Source organism: Anarrhichthys ocellatus, unplaced genomic scaffold (assembly GCF_004355925.1).
Source record: "Anarrhichthys ocellatus isolate YVR2014 unplaced genomic scaffold, GSC_Weel_1.0 scaffold165, whole genome shotgun sequence".
NCBI classification, from domain to species: Eukaryota; Metazoa; Chordata; class Actinopteri; order Perciformes; family Anarhichadidae; genus Anarrhichthys; species Anarrhichthys ocellatus.
The window spans coordinates 195,664-219,868 of NW_022280195.1; the positions used below are offsets into that span (position 1 = coordinate 195,664).

Sequence of the window (24,205 nt, forward strand, 5' to 3'; positions counted from 1 at the left end):
ACTCAGTGCAGGAACATAGAACATCTTCATCATCATCAGACAGAAGAACATAAAAAACAACACATCTGTAAAAAGCCCTAAATGATCACGTTTCATAGCACCATGATTATATATAAAGTTTTATCAAATGTTTGGTCAGAGTTAAAAAGGCACATTCTGACAAACAAACATGATTTAACAACACAGAGAACCTGAAATATAAAGAAGAACTATGTCACAATAACACAGTACCATCACAGGTTTGATCCCCTGTGATTTTCAAGTTAAAAGAGCTGAAGAGTCAGCAGACTGCAGCATCACAGGAGGAGGAAGATGGAGGATCTCACTGACATTTCCACACAAATAAACTGCAGGGAAGAAACAGAGAAATATGTTTATTTCACAATAAATGTTACATGATTTATCCCAGAGCACAGCGATTGTCTCCGCATGGCTCTCAACATGGTGACAGCCGAGCCAGCGGCTAGCAGCTAACGAGGCTAACTAACGCGAACCAACGTGCACTAACATGAACTAACGTGAACCAACGTGCACTAACATGAACTAACGTGAACCAACGTGCACCAAAGTGAACTAACGTGCACCAAAGTGAACTAACGTGCCCTTAAGTGCACTAACGTGAACTAACTTGCACTGACGTGGACTAACGTGCACCAACATGGCCACTGCGTACGTTTATATTTGAGGGTTCCATCCAGAAAAACAATTTTATTTTAGATTTTTAGAATTTAGGAATGTTTCATCGGTGAGTGTAAAAACCTCTTTTGTGTCTTAGAAGCAGTTTATTCTTCTTCTACTTTACTGTGTGTTTGTAATAAATAAATAATACACACAAAGAGCTCTTCTGAGTGGTCCTGATTGGACACTATTCAGGTGTTTTCTCTGAACTTAATCTCACCTGCAGTCGCTGCCACCGGCGCTGATGACGAACTTATCGTCGCAGGAGAAGCGAACGTTTGTGATGTGAGCGGAGTGACCGAAGTAGCGCTTGTGTTTCGCCTGTGAGGTAAAGACCAGAAGGTTAAGTACGAAGAGGTCGATGAAGTGAACCCAAAGACGAGATTTCATCGTCATTACCGACGCTAAACTTACAAATTTGTCAGAGCACGGGAAGTCAAAGAGCTTGATGAGGCCGAAGTCGTCTCCGGTCACCAGGTTGAGGCCGGCGTGAGAAACACAAGCACAGTTAACGTCGGCCTTCTCTGTGTTACGAGGCCAAACTCCAAGAACCTCGTCACCGAGGATGCTGAGAAAACAAAAGTAACTAAGCTCTTCAGTATGTTCCTTAGACCCAACAGGATGACACCATAGAGCATGTTCCCTAAACTTATCACATCTCACAGTATATTAGAGCATCTGAGACCCATTGACTTTTTTATCTCCCGTCAGCCTCACCTGGTCCAGGTAGCCCAGGTGATCCTCTCAAATACAGACTGCTCTGTGACAATCTTTCCTGAGGGAACTTCATGCACCTGCCGAGTGTAGGTGCTGGTGGACACCTGGGGTGGAAATGAAGGATTTCACGTTTTAGTCAGTTCACTGATCTAAGCATCTGCACCATATAACAAGGAGCACCAAACCTACATTTGCGCCTGACTAAACTAAACCAGTTAACTTGGGTTTTTTAGTCTTTTTTAACCTGGATATGTTTGCTGTCAGCCGAGAAGTCGATCTGGATTACGGAGCCAGGGATGTCCTTACAATAGCCAATCCTGTTAAGAGATGGTCCCAGAGAAAGGTCGTAGAAATCCACAGCACTCTCAACTGAACCCACCGCCAAGAATCGGTTGTCTGGACTGAACCTGAACCACAAGAAGACCCCCAAAAATATGTGCAGTTGATTAAGGTTCAACATAGAGGTGTTAAAGACATGATATCTGTTAAAGACTGAAGTTGTACCGTATGTCCTGGATGGCGATGCTGCGGTCTCTCTTCTTGCCCCAGACGGTGAGGGAGTTGACCAGCAGGACTATGAACTCGCCGTTCTCCATACCGATGGAAACCATCTCTCCGTTGGGACTGTAGGAGGTGCACTTGGCAGGGTGGCCCAAACTCACCTTGTTCAGAAGTTTCTAACACACAGAAAACAGAACAAATGAGTAGTTAAAAGGTTGAACCCACATCCTCAATCCCAGTCTTCAGCCCCGCTACCTTATCAGCCAGGTCCCATATTCGGATGGTGCCGTCATCGCTGGCGGAGATGAAGACGTCTTTGAAAGGATGAGTTGCCAAACCCCAGATGCCTCCCTGAGTGTGTCCGTTGATCATGGTGTTGGAGGCGGCGTTCTTTTCTCCAACCTCTATGATCTCGCCATCTTTGGTGCCCACCAGGATTTTACCCTGGACCATCAGGGACAAAAAGAGTCATAAGGTTTGCGTTTATGCTGGATCAGAACTTTCTAAATGTGATCTGATGAGCCTCGTACCTTCCCTCTGCAGACAGATCGGACGTTCTCCACTGGCTGGCCGGTCTCCAGCTGAAACGCTCTGCAGCGCTTCATCTCCTGATCCCACAGCTTGACAGCACCGCCCTCTTTAGTCCTGTCATATGCAACCAACAGACATATCATGGCTTTCTTTTAATTGTTCTTAATGCACTGCTTCCCCTATGTATCACATTCAAAGGGCCAGGAACATCAGCTGCCTCAGCTATTGTGGATCCAGATGAACTAAAACCAACTGCACCCCCAAGTCTTGGCTTCAGGATTTGGTCCGGGTGTAACCTATTCCTGCTTCATGAACCAAATATGGGAGTCAGGAAAGAACCAATTGTCTCGGTCTTTCATCTGAGACCAAGAGTTGGCCCTCATGTCCATAAGTCCTGCCACAGTTCTCTCTGATCATCTTTAAACCATCACAGGAGTCAAGAGCCACAGGAGTCAAGAGCCACAGTTTGTCCGCTCCGTCACCTGGAACTCGGACCTTTGCTGAACCCACCAGAGGCACTGTTATTGTTATGATACAGGTGTGACAACAACAAGAACCAGGATGTAAAAAGACTAATTGTGACCTAGAGCCTTCAGTGTGGTGGATTACAGTTTCTAACTGTAGCTGGGATAAAAGCATGTTGATTCTCGGGTACTCACGGCCTTTCCTTCCCTCCGGTGACGATGAGTCCGTCCCTCAGGGTGGTGTACATGGTGAAGACTGGACCGCTGTGCGCCTTCGCCACCACTCGAACCAGGAAGTGCTCCCTCCAAACGTAAACGTCTCCGTTTATCGCGCCGGTGAACGTCAGGTTGCCCTGGAGACAAAACACAGACTTAACACAGGTTTATGTATCTTATTTTAGAAGGTGAGTCAGAGCTCCACGGTTCTGATCTTACAGCACCGAAGGCGACAGACAGCATGGTCTGCATGCGGCCGTCCTCCACGGAGCCGATCACGCCTTTCTTGTAAACGAGCGAACCTCCGACCAGAGTCCAGAACTTGATGTGTTTGATTCCCACTGACACAAACTGGGTGTCAGAGTCCGGTCTGAACTCCACCACGAAGATCCGCTCGGCGTGGCCACCTTTACAAGTCACCTTGGTGCCTGGCAGAGAAGGTCAAAGGTCACTTTCCAAGTCAATACGTCTCTATGGCATAATCATAACCCACTCAAAGCATTCCCCTTTACTGGGGCTCAGTATGTTCTTGGATCTTAATGGACGACCATTCTACCTTCCTGAACCGCAGCTGCTCCTAAAAACTAATAAAGGACGTTGTACCTTCCTGCCACCTCCACACTGTGATGGTGTGTTCAGGCTCCACTCCCACCGACAGCAGCAGCTTTCCTGTGGCGCTGAAGTTGACGTAGCCGACACCTTTAGCGTGGGAACAGCGGAGGATGGACAACGTCTGCTTGGTCATGGCATCCCAAACGTGGATGGATGGAGCGAGGCCTGATGGAGGAAAAGACAAATGTAGGAACCAAAAGAGCTGAGGAGCCACAAAACTAAGGCAAAAAGACACCCATGGTCTAAGGATCCAAGGAACTGTGGACCAGCAGTAAGGAAGCCCTGGAACCATAGCACTTAGGAACCTAAGAACCACAGTATCAATGGACCAAGGAACTGTAGCACCAGGGACCTGAGGTACTATGGTAGCCCAGGAGTCAAAGAACCAAAGGACCTAACTAGGGCTGAAACTAACAACTATGTTGATAGTCAACTATTCTGTCAATTATTACTTTGATTAATCAATTATTAATCTAATAAAGAGAAACAAGATTATCAGGGGCGTTAGCTTTATCAAGCGTTAAGGTTAAATTGGCTTTATCGGGGGCGTTAGCTTTAAAATAACTTTATCAAGCATTAAGTTTAAAGTCCTAAGTAATTAAGATAGTAAGGAAGCTGAGGAACCACAGTATAAAGGAACCAATGATCTCAAGAACTGTGGTATTAAGGAACCATGGAAATGATATATCTCCTTAGATGTGGATCCTTGAAACTGTGGAACCAAGGATTCAAAGAACAGTAGAACCAAGGAACCTAAGATCCACAGTATCAAGGAGCAAAGGACTAGAGGTTCCCAGGCACTGTGGAAACAACACACAAGGCACGGCTTTAAGAAAACAAGGTTATGTGCAGACAGGAACCTGGGGAACCTAAGGAATCCAGGACTTAGGGTAGTAAGGGAACCAAGGAACAGAGACACAGAGAATCATGGAATCAAGGAGTTGATGGACCAAGGAATCAGGGAACAAAGGAATCAAAGAGCCATGAAATTAAGGAGGCAAAACACCAAAGAATAAAGGAAACAATGGACTGAGGAGGTAAGGAAATGGAACCAAAGGAAGTGAGGAGTGGAGAGTATCAGGGAGAACAGGCTAAGTATCAGGAGTTGAGGGAGAAGGTGTATGGAACTGGACATCTATCTGGTTTAACAGAGGAAATCTGGTATAAGAGACTGTTTTGGATTCAGGGTTTGGGGAAAAATACAAACTGCTTCTTTTTCACTTTCACCGTGTAAGCAAACATTTAGAGCAAACACTATCAACTCCTTCAGCCACAATCACACAGGAGTTCCTTTAAGTCAGCGCAGATTGAGACAAGTTGTGTTTTTTGGAATGATCGGCTGAGTCAGCGCAAACAAAACAAATCTAGACCAAAAGGTAGTAAAGTTGCAGCAGCAGACTACTAAAAATTACTTTGGATGTTTGGAGCTTTGACAGATGGATCCATATCAGCTGTGACTCTTCTGTTAATCTCTGGTGGGACACCCCAAGGCTCCAGTTTAGGGCCTCTGGTGTTTCACCTGAAATGGCTTTAGCTTTTTTTTCCAATCTCCAAATCTCTGTAATTCCTCTTCGACATCCATTTGATTCCTCAGGTTCTCCTCTGAATGTGATCAGACCTTTTTTCCAGAACAGTCTACATTCTTTTTTCGTCCCCTCAGTTACCACAATATAGTTTTATATTTCATTTTGTGTTTATTTTTTAATTGTACTATATAAATACATCATTGGATTCATCCTCTGGGGACCATGAACATCTACATTTACTGTAGATGTTCATGGTCCCATGTGATCACGGCTGTAGAAGTTAATAAGACTGAATCCCAGTCTCGCCACAGACAGTACAGACACCACATACAGTAACAGAACCATAACGCGGCTACCTTAGCATGCTAATAAGAGCCGCTAAGCAAGGCTTTAGTCTCTCTACTGCCATGCTCACACTAAAATGGACACATTTGAAAACACTGTTTGCAAAAAGGTTAACCATCCACACTAATGTTTTCAGATTCAAAATGAAATCCTGAGCGACATGCGAAATATTCTGTGAATTTCCCCTTTGAGCCCTTTAGGACAGCATCAAAGAGGCTTTACAGTCTTGTTTTCCTTATTGCTAGTGCAACAACATTATTTCAACCCATTTTCCAAAATTTGTTTGAAGAATGAACTTTCACATTTCCCTCGCTGTGGTTTCTGTTGAACATCATCAGCTGAGATAGTAAATAGCTGCTGGTCGGCTCAAAGCACTTCTAGTGTTTCAGTAGCTTCAAGTCTTGTTTATAAAAAAAATGTCCAGTGCAGTAAAATCATTTCCACCTATTCACCTAAAAAAAAACACTAATTCTATAATAATTTGTGTCAGAATGTTGAAACAACACAACAAAATAGTGACACTCAATGTTGGAAATACATTACAATGCATCTGTGTTTTTTTAAATTTGATTTTCTGACTCAATAAAAGACAAAAGATTTGTCCAGAAGAAGAAATCTCCAGGATCAGAGCTCACGGGAAGTTGAAGGAGACAGGAAGTCTTTCAAAAGTTCAGTTTTCTTTGGTTTAGTGTGAATGGATTTCACAAAGAAGCTTTGTTTTCATCTGAATCCACATTAGTGTGGACCTGGTCTCTGACAGACTCGGGGGGGGGGGGGGGGGGCGCTACAAACAGATGAACCAGACCTGAACGGGATCCTGACTGCTGATACTCACCAGACACTTCCACCTCTACACACCGACAGCGCACGACACCAACACGTTAAACACCGAGTTCTCCACATGGATGTCAACAGAAAGTGTGTGGATGATGAGTGATGCTGAGTAACAGCACACTTACCTGGCAGGTCAGCCATGTCACCTGGTGATGAGGTGAGGCGGTGACAATGAGGAAGCAGTGGAAAAGAAAAGAAGTGCAAATGGCCAAAAAAGCAGTCCGATCATGCATGAGAACAACATGGCTGTCTATCTGTATAAGCACAAAGTGTGAGCTCTGCTTGTATCTCTACTCTGTAAATAGTGGTCCATTCTTAAACTAGAGAGAATTCAAAACAGGAGCAGACGAGACAACTAAAATATCATCTCTATGTGGTTGTTTTGAGTCTATTTGTGGTTGTTTTGAGTCTATATGGTTGTTTTGTGTCTGTGGTTATTCTGTGTCTATGTGGTTGTTTTGAGTCTATTTGTGGTTGTTTTGAGTCTATGTGGTTGTTTTGAGTCTATTTGTGGTTGTTTTGAGTCTATTTGTGGTTGCTTTGCTTGCTCACCAATCTGTCCCGTAGCGATGACGTTTTGGTACTTTGGGTGTTGATTGACGGTCAGACAGAGGATGTCGTCAGTGTGTTCCAGATAGAAACTATGGGTTCCTGTCAGGACAGGAAGCAGGTGGTGTGATGTCATCATCAACAACAACATTTACCATTAGAGGCCCGGTCTGAGGGCTGAACTGACCGGCCGACAGGTTCTGGACGACCACGGCAGCAGCGGTGTGGAAGATGATCTCAGCGCCGTCGTTGAGGTAATGCAGGTTGTTGCGACAGTCGAAGCCTCTGTAGCCGAAGACGTGCTCCAACACCAGCTCCTGAAAATGAGATACGATCAGCTGTTTGAAGTGAAGTCACATGTCAGTGGACAGTGTAAACGGGGTTCGGACTGACCTCCACCACCTTCTTCTTCTTCATCACATTGTTCTTCAGGAGTTTGTCGGGCAGCGGAGCAGCTCGACTCACAGGAGGCCTGAAGAGGAGACAGGTTCAGAACCAGTTCAGATAGTGAAGCACTGTGTGTGTGTGTGTGTGTGTGTGTGTGTGTGTGTGTGTGTGTGTGTCATCATCTGATCACCTCTCCTCCACAGGTAGCTCTTTGAGCTGCAGGTGAGGTCTGGTTCCTGACATGTTCCTGATGCTGGCAGAGTAGATCTTGGTGACGTAGTCCACCACCTTCTCTCGAGCCACATCGCTGTCGTACCCTGAAAACACAACGACGAGTCCACGGCTGAGATCACTGAGGGGAGATTTTCAGAATAAAAGTCTCCGTGGACTCGTTACTCGTTACCTCCATCCTCCTCCGTGTCGTCGTCTGACTCCTCGCTGTCCACAGCTTTGCTCTCTTTGTGACCGGCTAGCTCTCTGGTCCAGATCATCAGCGCCGTGTCGGCTCCGCCCACCGACAGCAGCACGGAATCGTCGTTGGACCAGCGGACGTTGGTCACGTTGGTGCTGTGACCCACGTACTTCTTAAACCTGGCAAACTGGCCCTGAGAGGGTCAGAGCAGAGGAAAAGTCAGAAAGAGAAGAAGTCACGATAAAAGAAGCATCATCAGATGGTTCTCACTCTGGATGGGAAGCTGAACAGTTTGAGGAAGCCGAAGTCGTCTCCGGTAGCGAGCAGTTTGCGATCTCTGGTGAGCGAAGCGGCGTTAACGAAACTGAGCGTCGGCCATATTCCCTCACAGGTCGGACCCAGAACGGACGTCCAGCTTGCCCAGTCCAGCTTCTCAAACTGGAAAGCACACAAATATACAAATGTGTATCTATTATATTATATATAAACAACCCTGATGTGAATCACCACACAGACTGACCTCCACCACACTGATGTTCTGTTGGCGTCCTCGTGGAGCCTCAAAGAACAGCTGCTGTTTGGCTCCGGTGTTCACCTGCAGCAGTTTACCTGAGGAAGGACAAACATCCATGAAGCATCACAGGACTGAGACAAAATGTTTCATCAGGACCATTGAAGTTAAAAACAGAAAAAGAAATGACGGAGCCGGAGGAGGGTAATATTAAATAATAAAGGCTTAGAACCTTCAAGATAGAAGTCTTAAATTTATGAGAAAAATAACTCAAGGTTAAATCAACCTCATGACGCCATGTTTGATGTGGACGACCTGATCAAATGATATAAATGTTGTTATTGTAAACATCATAAACTGGTGATTTTAACCCAGAAGCTCTATTTTATCATCAAAACAACCGCCTGATGAGGACGAGGAGACTCTTCATCAGGAACTAAACACAGTGGACAGATGATGATCCTTCATGATGCTCTTCCTCACTAACGTGTGAGTTTGTGGTGTTTCCTGTTTACCGGCGGCGTCGGTGGTGTGAAGACGTTGATCCATCCAAAGTGAAGCCGTGTCATTTCTTGACATCCGAGAGTCTCTGAATATTGCCTCCCTCCTCCAGCTCTGTATCTAATACGCCGTTGTATGTTTTTATGTCTCTTCTATGTAAAAGTGTATTTATCCTCAACAGCTAATCTTTGAGTGCGTTCACCTCGAGAGTCCCAGTCGATGTGTGTGATAAAGCTGCCGGCTCCTTTACAGATGCCGACTCTCTTGCTGGTCAGGACGTTGTAGATGTCCACAAAGGAGTCGTGGGAGGCCACAGCCAGGTACTTCCCTGCATCTAAAAACACACAGAGCTCATGTGACCTCATCACAGACGGACCAATCACCTTCATCCTCACCTCTGTGCTGAGTTCAGGTACCTTGGGAGAAGCGGACGTCTGAGATGAGCTCCCTGCGGTGGTGGAAGGTCACCATGTCCTCCAGCGTGTCGGCGTTCACCACCAGGAAGCTGCCGTCGTTCAGACCGACGGCCAGAGCTTTACCGTCAGGAGAGAAGGCACAGCACCGCCCACCTGATAGGTAACAAGCACAGGTAAAACACACACACACACACACACACACATGCTAACAAGCACAAGTAAAACACACAGGTAACACAAAGGTAACAAGCACAGGTAACACTGTGTAAAACTGTGTGTGTTACCTGTATGTTACCTGCGTGTGTTACCTGTGCTTGTTACCTGCGTGTGTTACCTGTGTAAAACACGTGTTAAACAGGTTTATATTCTCACCTTTCTTGAGTTTGCGGACAGCGACCATGCGGTGATTGGCCGACAGCTCCCAGATCCTCAGAGTTTTGTCGTCGCTGACGGTGGCGCAGACAGGAAGTAGAGGGTGAGCTGCCAAACCCCACACCTCCCCCTCCATGTGACCCTGAACACAACATGAACACCTGCAGTCAGTAAACGCCTCACAGACAACATTTGGTCAGGTGATCAGGTGATAAGGAGATCAGGTTAATAGAACCCGTCTGACCTGAACCAGCAGCGTCATCGGTCCGCTCTTGTCAATCTCGAGGATTTCTCCGTTCTTGGTTCCCAGCAGGATGTGACCGTGACCCAGAGTGATGGCTCTGATGGACGGGTTGTCCTCCAGCAGCAGACCTGATCCACGACCACCCAACACAAACCAGACCATTAGTGACCCCGGTGTCCCGGGTGACCCAGGTGAACCGTGTGTCCCAGGTGAACCCGGTGTTCCAGGGTGACCCCGGTGTCCCAGGTGTCCCGGGTGTCCCAGGTGTCCCGGGTGAACCAGGTGTCCCGGGTGTTCCAGGGTGACCCAGGTGTCCCGGGTGACCCCGGTGTCCCAGGAGTCTCATGAGTTATAAAAGCATCATGAAAAAGAAAAGACAGTGATACCTTTAGAGGACGGAGACAGAGCGGCTCTCTTGATGGCGTACGTCTTCAAACACCTCTCGAACATATCGTCCCAGAGCTCCACCACGCCGTCCTTCCCCCCCGTCACAAAACCCTGGACAGTGAACGCAACACGGGAAACATCACCGATCAATAATCATATTTTATCTTAATGTTTCAAAAAAATTTAAAAATTCTACTGGCAAATAATTTCTACGATTACAATGAGCCACTTTTTGTGTCAATGTAATCTAACTAATAATAATATTACATTGTAATCTTCTTCTCATTAAATTAAAATTTTCCTCATAATACAACTTTGTGTCATTTTACGACTTGTCCCATGTGACCCAAGTGTCCCAGTTGTCCCAGGTGACCCAGGTGTTACCTTGTCCAGGGAGCACATGGCGAACACGGGGCCGTCGTGGGCTTTGATGGTCTTGATGAGCGTGGTGTCTCTCCAGATGTAAACATCTCCGTTGGTGGCTCCAGAGAAGACCAGGTCCTCCGATCGACCATAACACGCAGACATCATCGTCTCCTGCTTCCCCAGGTTCCCGAAAATCCCCCGTTTGAACGTCAGACCGCCACCTAAAAGGTTTGAACACATGTAATCCGTTACACAGTGGACATGTCCGGGGCTTTTATTGTGAAAGGTAAGAGACGAACAGGAAGATTACCTGAATGTTGCCAGAACTTGATGTGTTTCATGCCGACAGTCACCAGTTTGTCCATCCTGAACGGGTTACTCTTCACCACGAAGGTTTTGTCTTTATGACCCCTGAAGAGACAGAGCAGAAGGTTAAAGTGTTGCTGTTATTCTAGATTTTATTACATGTTGGTCTCACTTCCTGTCTGTGGCTCTTTGGTTCCTACTGAAGACTTAAATCTTTAGAATCAGTAATTCACTGTAGTTCTTATCAAACCAACAGGAGCAAATAGTGTTTTTTTGGGACTATTTTCAGCGGCGGATGAATCCACATTTGGTTCTGGTGAGTATCTGTATGTGTGATTGTCAGAATAAACTACAGTGTGACGATGATGATGGTGATGAAGGAACACCAGTGAGGCTCATTGATGAGTTTGAATGAAGCTCTATCAGGATACTTGTTAGTAGAAACATTCACTGTTGGTTTGAGTCCAAACAAACAAACAAACAGAATATCAGTTGTATCTAAATAAATGGTTCAGGTTTTGTTCAGGTCTCTCTCCACATGACATCTGTAGGTGAAGCAGACAGGTAGTTGTCAGGTGTGCAGGTGTGCAGGTGTACCTGGCCTTGGCCAGTCTCTCTCCTTTCTTCCAGTCCCAGATGACGATGGAGTGAAATTCATCAATTCCAACCGAGACCAAACTCTTCCCGTCCGCTGAGACACAAAGACAGAGACACAGATGTACAGAGATACAAGAGACAGAGATACAAGATATACAGAGACACAGAGGTTCAAGAGACAGAGATACAGAGACACAGAGGTAGAAGAGACAGAGAGACACAAGATGCAAGTGAGAAAGAGACAATATACAAGATACAAATAGACAAGAGACAGAAAGAAAAGATACAAGAGAAATGGAGGCATGTTACAAGAGACAGACAGATAAGATGCAAGAGAGACAAGATGCAATTGACAAAGGTAGAAGATAGATAAAGTGACAAGAAGACACAAAAAAAAGTTACAAGAGACAGACATGGAGACATTAGAAGCTGCATTAACAAAACCTGATACAAAAATGTAACTTACAGTGACTTGGTTCTATACAAACACTTGTTGATTTAGGGATTACAAATGGTAGCGTTTAGAAAAGGTATATTACAGTTTATAGGTCATAGTTTATGGTTTACAAGTGGTACTTCAGGGACAACTAATAGTACTTTAGTGTTTGCAGAGAGTGGAGGTGATTATTTACGGTTTACAGATTGTGATTTAGGGATAATATAATTGAAAGTTTATAAAAGGGTTTATATGTGATGATTCACGGATAACAAAGGATGATTTCGGGGGAAACAAATGATTAAAGATATACAGGTGATTTATGTATCGCATGTGGTGATTCAGGGATACCAAATGGTCCACAGTGCAGTGAGTGTACCTGTGAACTCCAGGGCACACACCCCTCTGCTGTGGTGTCCCTTTAGCAGAGACAGACACTTCAGAGTCTGGATGTCCCAGACGTGGACAGCCGGGTCTCTGCCCACCTGAACCCACAGACAGCCAATCAGAAACACTCTGTCAGTCTGACGGAAACATGCTGAGCTCTGATTGGTGGGGGCGTACCTGTGCGGAGGCCACGTAGTCTTTGAGCGGGTGGACGGTGAGGCTGAGGATGTCGTCGTCGTGGCCGAGGTAAAATCTCTGACTGTGCTGAAGCCGATTGTAAACGACGGCGACAGCGGCCACGTGGTAGACCACCTCCCCCGACTGACTATAGAACAGGTTGTTACGACAGTCAAAGCCCCGATACCTGCAGGAAACAGTACCGCCAAAATAAAGACCCCGACAGGTTGTTACGGCAGCCAAAGCCCCGATACCTGCAGGAAACGGCACCGCCTAAATAAAGACCCCAACAGGTTGTTACGACAGTCAAACCTCCGATACCTGCAGGAAACGGCACCGGCACAATAAAGACCACAACAGGCTGTTTTTTTACCCGTGAACAAACTGCAGACGAAGCCCCTCCTCCGGAGCTTTCTGACGCTTCAGGGAACCAATCAGCTTGTTCCTCAGCTGAGGCAGGTCCTCCTTATAGACCTGCAGACAGACACAGGTGAGTCAGACCGACAGACAGACAGACCGGTTGTTTGCAAATTGTTACTGGTTTGTTTTTGGGTCACCTGACGTTCGTAGCTGGTCTGAGCTTCCTGTTCGATGTCTGAGTCGAGCTCCGGGATGTCCGACACGTCAGAGTCCGACTCTCCGCTGTTGGAGTCGGCGTAACCCTCTGAACACACCAACCGGGAAAATACCTCATTAATTACACGCTAATTAAAATTTCAGTTTTTCAGTAAACCGCGAAGATGTATCTCTGTTTCTGTGTGCAGTTTCAAATTAGCTTTTAAGGGATAACCAATAGCAATGTAGGAAAAACAACTGGTGTTTAAGAGCATACGTATGTTATACATAAGGTCTACAGATGCAATAATACTACTAACAAATGGTGAGTCAGTGTTTACTGAATATGACACACAATTGTAAGGGTGGGGATTTAGGGTTAACAAATGTTAAATTGAACATTATGAATATATAACCCCCCCCCCCCCCCCCGCACCCCCCAAATGGACGACTTATAATTTAAAGACAACAATGGTTGTGCATCAGTGGTGGGCCGTCAGGGCCAGCTAAGCCTTCTCTGCTGGCCTAAACAGAATCACAAAGTTATAGCTATTTTATAATTTAATAATGTTTCATAAATACACTACATGTATTATCATATGTTTCCCATTATCTTATGTTCTCATTGCACAGCTACTGTGTTCCTCAGTTGCTCTGCTTCCAGTGCAGCTTGTTTTAAGTAGAGCTTTTATCCAATCAGATTTCACCTCTGTGTCTCTAGGTAAGAAGAGACGCCAGAGGCCTGCAGACTCACAAGTGCATCCATGTGCACTTTAAGTGAATGGGGACGATATTGTTGATTGTCATAGTGTTCAACCAATCAGATCTTTAGTTTGACATGTTGGGCGTATTCTTTGACGTGCCACTGCTACCGAGGTAGCCTCCTAAGTACGTCTGCATAAACGTGCGCCGTGATTGGTCAGTGGGCGAGCACGTGACTAATGTGAAATTTAAGGTAGCCAGCAGAGCTTAGTTGGAGGAGTAAGAGTTCAAATTGAAAGTGTTGACAGCTGCGCCGGTCAGGATATGAAAACACTGACAACCCAAACACAGTCAGCCCCCACCTTTGCTACTCTCATACTCAGCAGAGCGCGTCCCCACTCCCGCGGCCACGCGCTAGAGGCAGGCGCCTCCTACATCCGCTTTCAGCGGAGAACAGGATATAAGCAGTGACATTTCGCTCTGTTTTCAATTCAACTTTTGCTCTCTTGCATAAGCTTTGGACTCCACACTGCAATAGGGTTTCCTATTGCAGTGTGTTTCACCCCTCTATACACTTCTCTGAAGGGTTCCTTTGGTAGGAAGTATCTTACATTTCAACACAATACCGTGAAGGGTTCCTTTGCTAGGTATTCTAACACGACTCTAGAGGTATTTTCCCTCCGGTAGGAGTCTAAACTATCCATTTATTTCCATTGTATTTCACACAAAACGATTCTGCTTTAAACTGTATTAATCGTTGTGCCATAACCTGTATCTTACTTTCATAAAATAAAACCAACAACCTCTGTAATACGAGGTTGGAAATCCACATAAGAGGGGAGTCCTGTTTTAAAAAGCACTTTTAAGTGCTTGGTCCACGGCATAACAAGGCGCAGAACGCTCCGGGTGGCCCTACTCACTGACGTCCCTGCAAAGAGTGACTCGGAGACTTCAGACTAAAAGACATAACAAGTAAGTGATCACAACCAGGTTGCTATTTGCGTATGGTAGATCCACCGGTATTGTATACAATAACTATGGTAACGAGATAAGCCCCATTAAATGATTCGGCATATCTTATCCCATAGTGAAAGGACTTCATAAAGTTTAACCTGTCATCCCACTGCTTCACATAAAGTAGCACATAACGGAGATACATAGCATTCTAACGCGGGTTATTCAGGGTTACGTTTTATGCAGAAATCTATCTGTTGTAAAGTAATCTTGAAGCTGGAGCTTCCCCAGGCAGTACAGAATGTAAGTAATGTCATGCTTTCATATAAATATATGTGACTGGTTCTTGTGAGTTTGTTCTTGTCATTGTGTTAATTACATTGATTTTGTCTATATGCATTGTCCGTTAATGACGCAGCATCCCGTCATGTATTCATGTATCTGCACTCTGCAGTTAGTGTTTTGTACATGTTGAGCTTCATGTAACATTTTATTTCACTTGTCAAATCTTGCAGTGTTTTCGTGAGGTTTTTACATGAAAAAAATAATAACGGTAGCTGTGGCATCATAATGAGGTTATTAGGAGGTAATTCAACTGTAGTAGGACAGCACTGAATGCCCAGGTATAACATGCACGACCCGCCGCTGTTGTGGAGTTATGGTAATGTAACGATTTGTAATCAAGGATAATGATAATTTTGTGTTGGTGGGGATTTTGGGGCTATATGGTAATCTAGGGAGGACAAATAAGTACACAAATTGTGCATAGATAGCGGTTGGTAATAGAAGTTTAGGTATAACGAATGAAGAGTTCATAGAATACAGATGTTGGATGAGGTTTTACAGATGTCATAACAAATGGGAACTAATTTTTACTATTTTGTTTGTGTTTACAGATCATAAAATTCTAGGGATAACTAATTTTCTTATTATTTACAGATAGCAGTTCTGGGATAACAATGGCGATTTAAGAGAGTCATAAATAAGAATTTGCAGATGGTTAAGGGTTACTAAGTTAGTAAGGATAACAAACGATACTGTCACAGATAGTGATTTAGGGATAACAAATGGAGCCAAAAGGAAGTAAACACATCTGATTTTAGGGACTCCAGGTAACTTCTGGTCCTAGGTGGGTTAACCTAATGTGTTACCTTGGAGGAGGGGCTCCAGGACGCCGTTCATGACGCCCTCAGGCAGGAACCTCCACTGGAAGACAGCGTGGTCGGCTCCGCCGGTGCTGACGACCCACTGCAGGTCGTTGGACCAACGAACGTTCGTCACGTGGGCGGAGTGACCGATGTACTTCTTAAATTTGGCACCTGTTTGAGGAAGAAGAACTGAATTCATACCCTGATCTGACTGAAATAAAAAATATATAAGTTAAAAATGGGTAAAAAAGGTGTCTAGGTTCGTGGAAAAACACCCGCCTTTCTTGAGGCAGGGGAATCTGAAGAGCTTGAGAAGGCCCAGGTCATCTCCGGTCACCAGCACGGCGCTGCTGTAGTTGGCGTCCACAGAGTTCACGTTTGTGACATTGGAGTATTTGGGCCAGATGCCGTTCACTTCTGGACCGATGACGCCCGTCCAAGTCATCCAGTGGATCCCCTTTGCCTCCTCTTTAGGAACCAGTTTACCCGCTGAAGGAGACAGGAGGGTGCCAAAAGGTCAAGGGTATCGGAGAGATAACAAAAGGTCTGGACAGGTAAGTCCCAAAGTAAACAAAGTTTACTGAATAAGTAAACACTTTGAGTTTCCGTGTGTCGGAGCCTCAGAGTCTGAAGGTACCTGGCATCCTGTAGAAGAGCCGCTCTCCGGCGCCGTCGTTAGTCTGCAGGAAGCGGCTATCGACCGACCAATCCAGGTGGGTGATGAAGGAGGCCGAGTGGCTGCATTCGCCCATCTTCTTGTAACGCTGAGCGACGGCGTACACGTCCACCATCCCGTCGTTTGATCCCACTGCCAGGAAGGAACCGTCGGGTGAAAACTTCAGCTCATGTATTACTTCCTTCCTGTCCTTGATGTGCACGACCTCTGTCATGTCCCTGAAGAAAAAAAAAGCTTGTTACCTCAAGTTCCTTAGCAAATTAAAATAACCTTAACCTGAGGTTTTAAACAAGTGAGGTCACCTGACACGCAGCACGGTGAACGATCCGTCCTTCATGCCCAGAGCAAGTTGTGAGCCATCATTGTTGAAGGAAACACTGCGGACAGATTCCTCCATGTTACAGCGAGCCAGCAGAGTGTGGTCAGGAAGACTCCACAGCCTGAGAGACAGACAGGGGAGAGACAGACAGGTGAGAGGTGAACTCAGGGGATAAACCGGCATTGGTGGGTTCAGACCAACCTGACAGAGCGGTCGTCTAGACAGGCAAGTCCCAAGTCAGGTCCCAGTCTAGACAGGCAAGTCCCAAGTCAGGTCCCAGTCTAGACAGGCAAGTCCCCAAGTCAGGTCCCAGTCTAGACAGGTAAGTCCCAAGTCAGGTCCCAGTCTAGACAGGTAAGTCCCAAGTCAAGTCCCAGTCTAGACAGGTAAGTCCCAAGTCAAGTCCCAGTCTAGACAGGTAAGTCCCAAGTCAAGTCCCAGTCTAGACAAGTAAGACCCAAGTCAGTTCCCAGTCTAGACAAGTAAGTCCCAAGTCAGTTCCCAGTCTAGACAAGTAAGTCCCAAGTCAGTTTCCAGTCTAGACAGGGATAAGCCGGCATTGGTGGGTTCAGACCAACCTGACAGAGCGGTCGTCGCTCCCCGTGACGGCGACCGGTTGTTTAGGGTGCAGGTCCAGCGCCCACAGCTCGCCCTCGCTGTGACCCTGCATCAGCAGAACCGGTTTGTCGCGCTCTCGCACCATGACTTCGAAGATCTCGCTGTCCTGTGTCCCCGCCAGGATCCTGTCGGCCTTCCAGCAAACGCTGCGGATCGACAAACCTGAAATAAGGAGCACACCTGACCTGAAACAGGAAACACACCTGACACTGACCGAGAGCAAAATGGCCATCGTGTGAATACACTGGATCGAGGACTGTACGTGCCAATTCATTTTTAAAGAGGAACAGCCAATAGGGGAACTCCCACACTCGACAGACCAATGGTGTAACTTCATTACATAATAAGTCGGCGACAGACTTTCACGTTGATCGGGCGGGATCCACTTTGCTGCTGTCTGATCAATTATTCAATTATAAGATACATTGAAAGGACTTTGTAACAGACGTGTAAGTCAGACCTTTGTATCCCTGCTCGGCCTCTCTCAGGTCAATCTTGGTGATGGGTTTGAAGTCGACGTCCCACAGTCGGATGCAGCCATCTCGTCCTCCCGTGGCAAATCCTTCCTCACAAGAGTGCATGCTGAAGATCCCCGCCTGAACAACACATTACATAGAAACAATACATTTCCCATCAGTCCTTTGCTGCTTCTCAACCGTCCATCAGGAAATTCAAAACATGGCCAGTCAACCACGTATTCACCCCGTGTGCAGCCTGTACGGTCCGGATCAGACTGATCCCTCTCCACACGTAGACGTCTCCGTTCAGAGCTCCGGAGTACGTCAGCTCCTCTTTGGCTGCAGAAACACACAGGATGGTCTGCAGGTCACCCGCCTTCCCAAAGATGCCTCTCTTTGGAGTCAGAGCGTTCCCACACAGAGTCCAGAACTAAAAACAAACGACCTTGTTAAAAACCAAACAATTCATCAAGTGCTAAATTATTAAATTGATTCAAAATTATGCGGCAAACTGAGTCTCTGTCTCACCTTAATGTGTTTGACTCCACAGCTCACCAGACGGCTAGACTGAAATGGATCCCAGGCCACATCAAAGATCTGCAGGAATGAAAGTAAACTTCATTTATATAGCGCCTTTCAAAACTATAGTTTCTAGAATTACTAGAGTGAATAGAGTTAATATAGTTTATAGAGTTTATAGAGTAAATAGTTTCTAGAGTTACCAGTGTTACCAGTTATAGTTACCAGAGTTACTAGTGTTACCAGAGTTACTAGTTTTACTATTGTTACTAGTTACCAGAGTTACTAGTTACCAGAGGTACCAGATTTTCTAGTTACCAGAGGTACCAGGGTTAATAGTTACCGGAGTTACTAGAGTTACTAGTTACCAGAGTTATATTTACCAGAGGTACCAGAGTTAATAGTTACCAGAGTTACTAGTTAATAGTGTTACCAGAGGTACCAGAGTTACCAGAGTTACTAGTTGCCAGAGTTACCAGAGTTAATAGTTACCAGTTACTAGTTACCAGAGTTAATAGTTACCAGAGTTAATAGTTACCAGAGTTAATAGTTACTAGTTACCAGAGTTATATTTACCAGAGGTACCAGAGTTAATAGTTACCAGTTACTAGAGTTACTAGTTAATAGTGTTACCAGAGGTACCAGAGTTACTAGTTACTAGTGTTACTAGTTGCCAGAGGTACCAGAGTTACTAGTTAATAGTGTTACCAGAGGTACCAGAGTTACTAGTGTTACTTGTTGCCAGAGGTACCAGAGTTAATAGTTACCAGAGTTACTAGTTGCCAGAGGTACCAGAGTTAATAGTTACCAGAGTTGACATAGGGGGAAAAAGAAAGACTATTCCAGGTGTGTGTGTGTGTTTGTTGTGTTTCAGCTACAAGCAGCTGCAAATAGAATCCGTGTGAACGAATGAAAGAGTCATACTCGGTCCGAGTGTCCGGTTGCCATGGCGAGGACTCGTCCTCTCCTCCAATCCCAGACACACAACGTGTTCTTAGCGTCCAGACCAACAGACACGATCCGCTAAAAACAGAAACAAGAAACAAACACATCAGAGTTGAGTACGAGGCATTTGGTTTTACAACATGTAGCTCTGCACACCACACTAAATGAGAATATAGTGTTGTTATATATATATTGGAGTTCCTCAAGACAAAATCCTGGGTCCTCAATTGTTCCCAATACATCAAATAATCTATTGAGGATTTAATATATAATCTCTTTTAGAGAAGGTGTGAAGGAATGAAAAAGGGAGGCTGAGTTCACACGGTCCAACAAGTCCTCCACCTCTGGAACACTTTAAATAAAATGATTTTAGCTCCTGATGTTCCACTTTAACATATTTAGACGTGATGAACGACGTGTTAGGACATCGACCTGTCAAACACAGAAGGATTCACTGGGGATGAAGATGAGGAAGATTAGGTTGTTTTACGTTAATCACAATATAAATGGCTGCATGTAAACAGGAATATTAGTCTAACAGATCATTAGGAATGTTGTCTTTTTTCGGAAAAAGGCCAAAAACCAGAATATTTGGTGCATGTCAACGTGGTCAGTGATGTCATCGTGAGGGGGGGGGGGGGGGGGGGGGGGGGGCGTGGTCTGACCTGTCCGTCAGAGTCGAAGGTCAAACAGGCGACTCCGTGTGTGTGGACGTCCCTCAGGATAGACACGGTCTGCATGGAGTAGGTGTCCCAGATACAGATGAACGGGTCTTTACCCACCTGACCCGTCGCCACCTGGACCTTATCTGGATGGATCGCTAGACTGAGAGAGAGACAGACAGGCAAGGACAGAAAGACAGACAGACAGAGAGAGTGAGACAACGTTCTGCCGACATCTTCCCTCCACCCACAAAAATATGCTTACCAACAGAAAAGAGCAACTTTCCTGGTAAACAAGGAGGACAAGGTTTCTTGTCTCTTTACAACAAAGTCTACAAACCTGCCTAACAGACAGAGGCCCAGGGGCCTAAAGTATCAGGGGCCCTTGGGCCTTCACCTACTAAATGTCAATTGAAGAGCTACCTACCAACCAGGACGAGACTCAAAATGACCACAAAGGAACATGAAACAACTACAAAGAGACGAAAAGTGACACTAAGCAAATACAAAGTGACTACAAAGAGAGAGAAAAAAGACAAAGTGACTACAAAGAGACACAAAGTGACTACAAAGACACACAAAGTTACACTACGCAAATACAAAGTGATTACAAAAAGACACAAAATGACTACAAAGAGACACAAAATGACTACAAAGAGACGCAAAGAGACACAAAGCGACTACAAAGAGACAAAAAGTGACTACAAAGAGACACAAAGACACAACGTGACTACAAAGAGACACAACGTGACTACAAAGAGACACAAAGTGATTACAAAGAGACACAAAGAGACAAAGCAACTACAAAGAGACACAAAGCAACTACAAAGAGACATAAAACCACATGGAGATGTGTAATAAGTCTCACAACAACAATAAGAGCCTAAACAACTATAACGTCTATGTCCATCGTCTCAAAATCCAGCCATGACATCAGAGATAATAAAATTATTATTATTGTAAGAGCCATATGAGACTTTGTAAGATGTCTTAAGTGATTTATGTGACTGTAACAGTCGTGGTAATGTGGACTATCGGATGGAGGGAAGACTACCACTACAATTTTTATTAAGAATACATCACATATATAACATATAGATAGATATAGATGAATGGATAGGACTAATCACTGATGGATATATAAATGAATGGATAGGTCTAATCACTGATAGATATATAAATGAATGGATAGGACTAATCACTGATGGATATATAAATGAATGGATAGGACTAATCACTGATGGATATATAAATGAATGGATAGGACTAATCACTGATAGATATATAAATGAATGGATAGGACTAATCACTGATAGATATATAAATGAATGGATAGGACTAATCACTGATAGATATATAAATGAATGGATAGGACTAATCACTGTTAGATATATAGATGAATGGATAGGACTAATCACTGTTAGATATATAGATGAATGGATAGGACTAATCACTGTTGGATATATAGATGAATGGATAGGACTAATCACTGTTAGATATATAAATGAATGGATAGGACTAAAACCACAACCTCCACATCTTCATTAGAAACGTATTTCCCCCTCACCTGATGATGTCATCGTTGTGTCCCAGGTAGAACTTCTGGGTGTGTTCCCGGGTGTTGTAGACCACGCCCACTCCGGCCACGAAGTACAGCACCTCCTTCCCGGCGGTGTAGTACAGGTTGTTACGACACTGGTGTCCTCTGTAGCCGTGGATCCACTCCAGCCTCAGCTGGCAGCGCGGAGCCGTCTTATCCGACATCTGAAAAGTCCACGTTTAAAGATCCACCGGGTTCAAACTACACTTCCCATAATGCCAAGCTGCAGCCTCGCCGCCGCTAACTCATGTTAGCAACGTCTCATGAACGCTCCATCGTCAAAAAAAGAAGATTTGATCGTTTTCCAGCTAAAATAATAAACTGAGGTTTAAATGTACATTGATGACGTCATAACGATGATGTCGTAGACAGACAGATGATGTCACAGTTTAAAGCGACTCATCGCTCCACTTTAGGATTCTGATTTTAATATTTTAACTTGTGATTGAATGAATTAAGAGAAACGTTCTCAGGATGTTTTAACATAAAAAAATATTTAAGAAAAAATAAAATCTATAAAATCACTGGTGTTATCAAAGGAACATTTCTAACCTAAAAATGAAAAACTAACGACAAGAATAATAAAATAAATAGTTGCTCATGTTTGTGGATGAATGAATAATATTAAAGGGTTCTTTAAATGAGACCAGAACCGACAGGAACACGTGTTCTGGAACATTACCAGAACGATGTCTGAAGGTTACTGGAGAAATTACGGTAACGGTGTATAATACATATACATATACATATACATATATATATATATATATATATATATATATATATATATATAATGTATATAATGTCCGGTAAACACCGTCAGCACGAACTCCTATCGCGGTAAAAACAACCGTTAATTTTAACGTTCGTTCCACTAAACGAACCGTGTGAAACGCCGCCGTCTGGTTCGCTGTTTGTGGCTAAAGATCCGGAGATTAACGGTGTTACGGTTTATCTCCGTCGGTCCGCATCCGACACCGACCTCTGCTGCTCCTGGAGGCCGGAAGAGAGACTCCTTTAGACCGGAGGAGACGCTTGAACCCGGCTGAGACCCGCAGCAGCTCCGCGGCTCAGACGGAGCTCCGGAAAATCATCAAAATATGATGACGGAAAGTCGGGATATTAACGGGAGAACCGGGGGATCACCGACGGAAGTCAAGACCGGAACGATACACACCGACACTTCCTATTGGGACTTTCAGAATAAAGCACTCACTGGCAGCGCTTTGGGTTAAAAATAAGTTTTTTTAGTAATAAAAACTTGAACATCAGCTCGACAATAATAATGAAACTTTAGATCAGAGGTCTTCAACGGGGGGTCCGTGACCCCTAGGGGGTCCGCAGAGGTACTGCAGGGGGTCGGCATTTTTGGTTGATTAGACAATTTTTTTTTCCAAACATGAATGTGTCCATTATGTTAATAGTTCAGTATTGTATGCAAGATAACAGGTATGCTTATGCATGGCAGTGGCACTAATAGGCCATCACTCATTCTCGTTTCCACATTTGTTTAAAATGAAAACATCAGTGTGAATAGCTTGTATGATGATTATCATGCAATTAACAGACAATGTTGATATTGGCATTGGTATCAGCTGACAAGGTGTGTTTATAAATGGCAGTGCACGGCCTCCCTACTCACTGTACCTTGCACATGTTTAAAATAAAAACATGAATATATGAACCTGTGTATTGTTTGAATAGCTTAGTATTGAATGCACAATAAAGAGGTATGTTTATACATGGTACTAGGCCCAGTTTAATATAAAACAATTTTATACAATATATATAGTCGGGGGTCCCTGCTCCATCTCTCTATCAGTTTGGGGGGGAAACGTTGAAGACCCCCGTTTTAGATTATTTAACTTTTTTATCTTTAGAGGAAAATATAGCTGGTTATTGACGTTATTTATATTTTATATAGTGACAAAATGTGTTAGTTCTACTTACGTTTTCAGTCTCCAGTCTCATCGTTTGGATGTTTAGTAAACGAACGCGTTCATGGTTTTAATTTTTAAATTACTCGTATATGTATTTTGTTGGAAAATACGACAGAGTAGTTTCTTTTTTTAAATGACATTTATTTTGAAGCCCAATAAACCTGTTTCCGGTGTACTTCACGCTAACCTCCGCGAGCTTCCTGCCTCTAGCAGAGCGTCAGGTCAGGTGCGGCTTTAGGGTCTTCACGATGATCAGACTCAGAAGCCCGCGGTGCATGATGGGAAGTGTAGTGTTCTAACAAGCTGTACAGAAGCACACTCAGATCAATTTATATAAGAAATATGTTATTATATTATCATTACTGACTAAATATGAATACAGGAAAGTACTCAAGTAGGCTACTGTATATTAGTACAACTTCATTGTACTTTCTACTTCTCCACTACATCTCAGAGGACCTGAGGACCCTCCCGTACCCTGTGGACACTGAGGACCCTGACAATCCTCCCGTACCCTGTGGACCCAGTTTCTGGTTCCGGTTTCTTTGTCTTCTGTGATCATAAACTTAAGATCTTTATATTTTGGATAAAATCCCAGATTCTGAATGAATTAATTTATAATGAAACAACAGGAAGC

The 24,205-nt window shown here is 44.5% G+C and overlaps 1 protein-coding gene across 2 annotated transcripts; it reads right to left on the reverse strand.

Moving 5' to 3' along the window:
- Positions 1-265: 265 nt before the first annotated feature.
- Positions 266-22,383, reverse strand: LOC116400374 (echinoderm microtubule-associated protein-like 6). Of its 2 annotated transcripts, XM_031878173.1 has the most exons (42): positions 21,596-22,383; positions 20,032-20,191; positions 19,346-19,444; positions 18,431-18,499; positions 18,147-18,332; positions 17,905-18,040; positions 17,405-17,606; positions 16,810-16,947; positions 16,469-16,725; positions 16,111-16,320; positions 15,835-16,002; positions 13,030-13,136; positions 12,846-12,946; positions 12,473-12,659; positions 12,288-12,393; positions 11,473-11,566; positions 10,880-10,980; positions 10,588-10,790; positions 10,203-10,314; positions 9,817-9,944; positions 9,573-9,714; positions 9,201-9,353; positions 8,987-9,118; positions 8,293-8,381; positions 8,043-8,210; positions 7,764-7,965; positions 7,551-7,677; positions 7,367-7,445; positions 7,161-7,290; positions 6,977-7,075; positions 6,550-6,570; positions 3,711-3,884; positions 3,327-3,535; positions 3,087-3,244; positions 2,427-2,541; positions 2,152-2,340; positions 1,900-2,072; positions 1,640-1,802; positions 1,396-1,499; positions 1,093-1,246; positions 899-999; positions 266-347 (listed from the first exon to the last, which is right to left on the reverse strand). In XM_031878173.1, exons 1-42 carry the CDS (start codon positions 21,790-21,792, stop codon positions 323-325), a joined length of 5,868 nt encoding a protein of 1,955 aa, XP_031734033.1. In that variant the 5' UTR covers positions 21,793-22,383; the 3' UTR covers positions 266-322. The 2 variants fall into 2 exon arrangements, with proteins under 2 accessions (XP_031734033.1, XP_031734034.1); XM_031878174.1 differs by lacking the exon at positions 6,550-6,570.
- Between the last annotated feature and the right edge of the window lie 1,822 nt (positions 22,384-24,205).

What these genes read in the sequence shown, in the direction of transcription:
- LOC116400374 (XM_031878173.1), bottom strand. Translation starts at nt 21,792, where the DNA reads ATGTCGGATAAGACGGCTCCGCGCTGCCAGCTGAGGCTGGAGTGGATC. An exon ending in CACAACGATGACATCATCAG is followed by an intron (nt 20,192 to 21,595) that starts GTGAGGGGGAAA and finishes TCTCTCTCTCAG; the next exon opens with TCTAGCGATCCATCCAGATA. An exon ending in TGTCTGTCGCCTTCGGTGCT is followed by an intron (nt 3,245 to 3,326) that starts GTAAGATCAGAA and finishes TTTTGTCTCCAG; the next exon opens with GGCAACCTGACGTTCACCGG.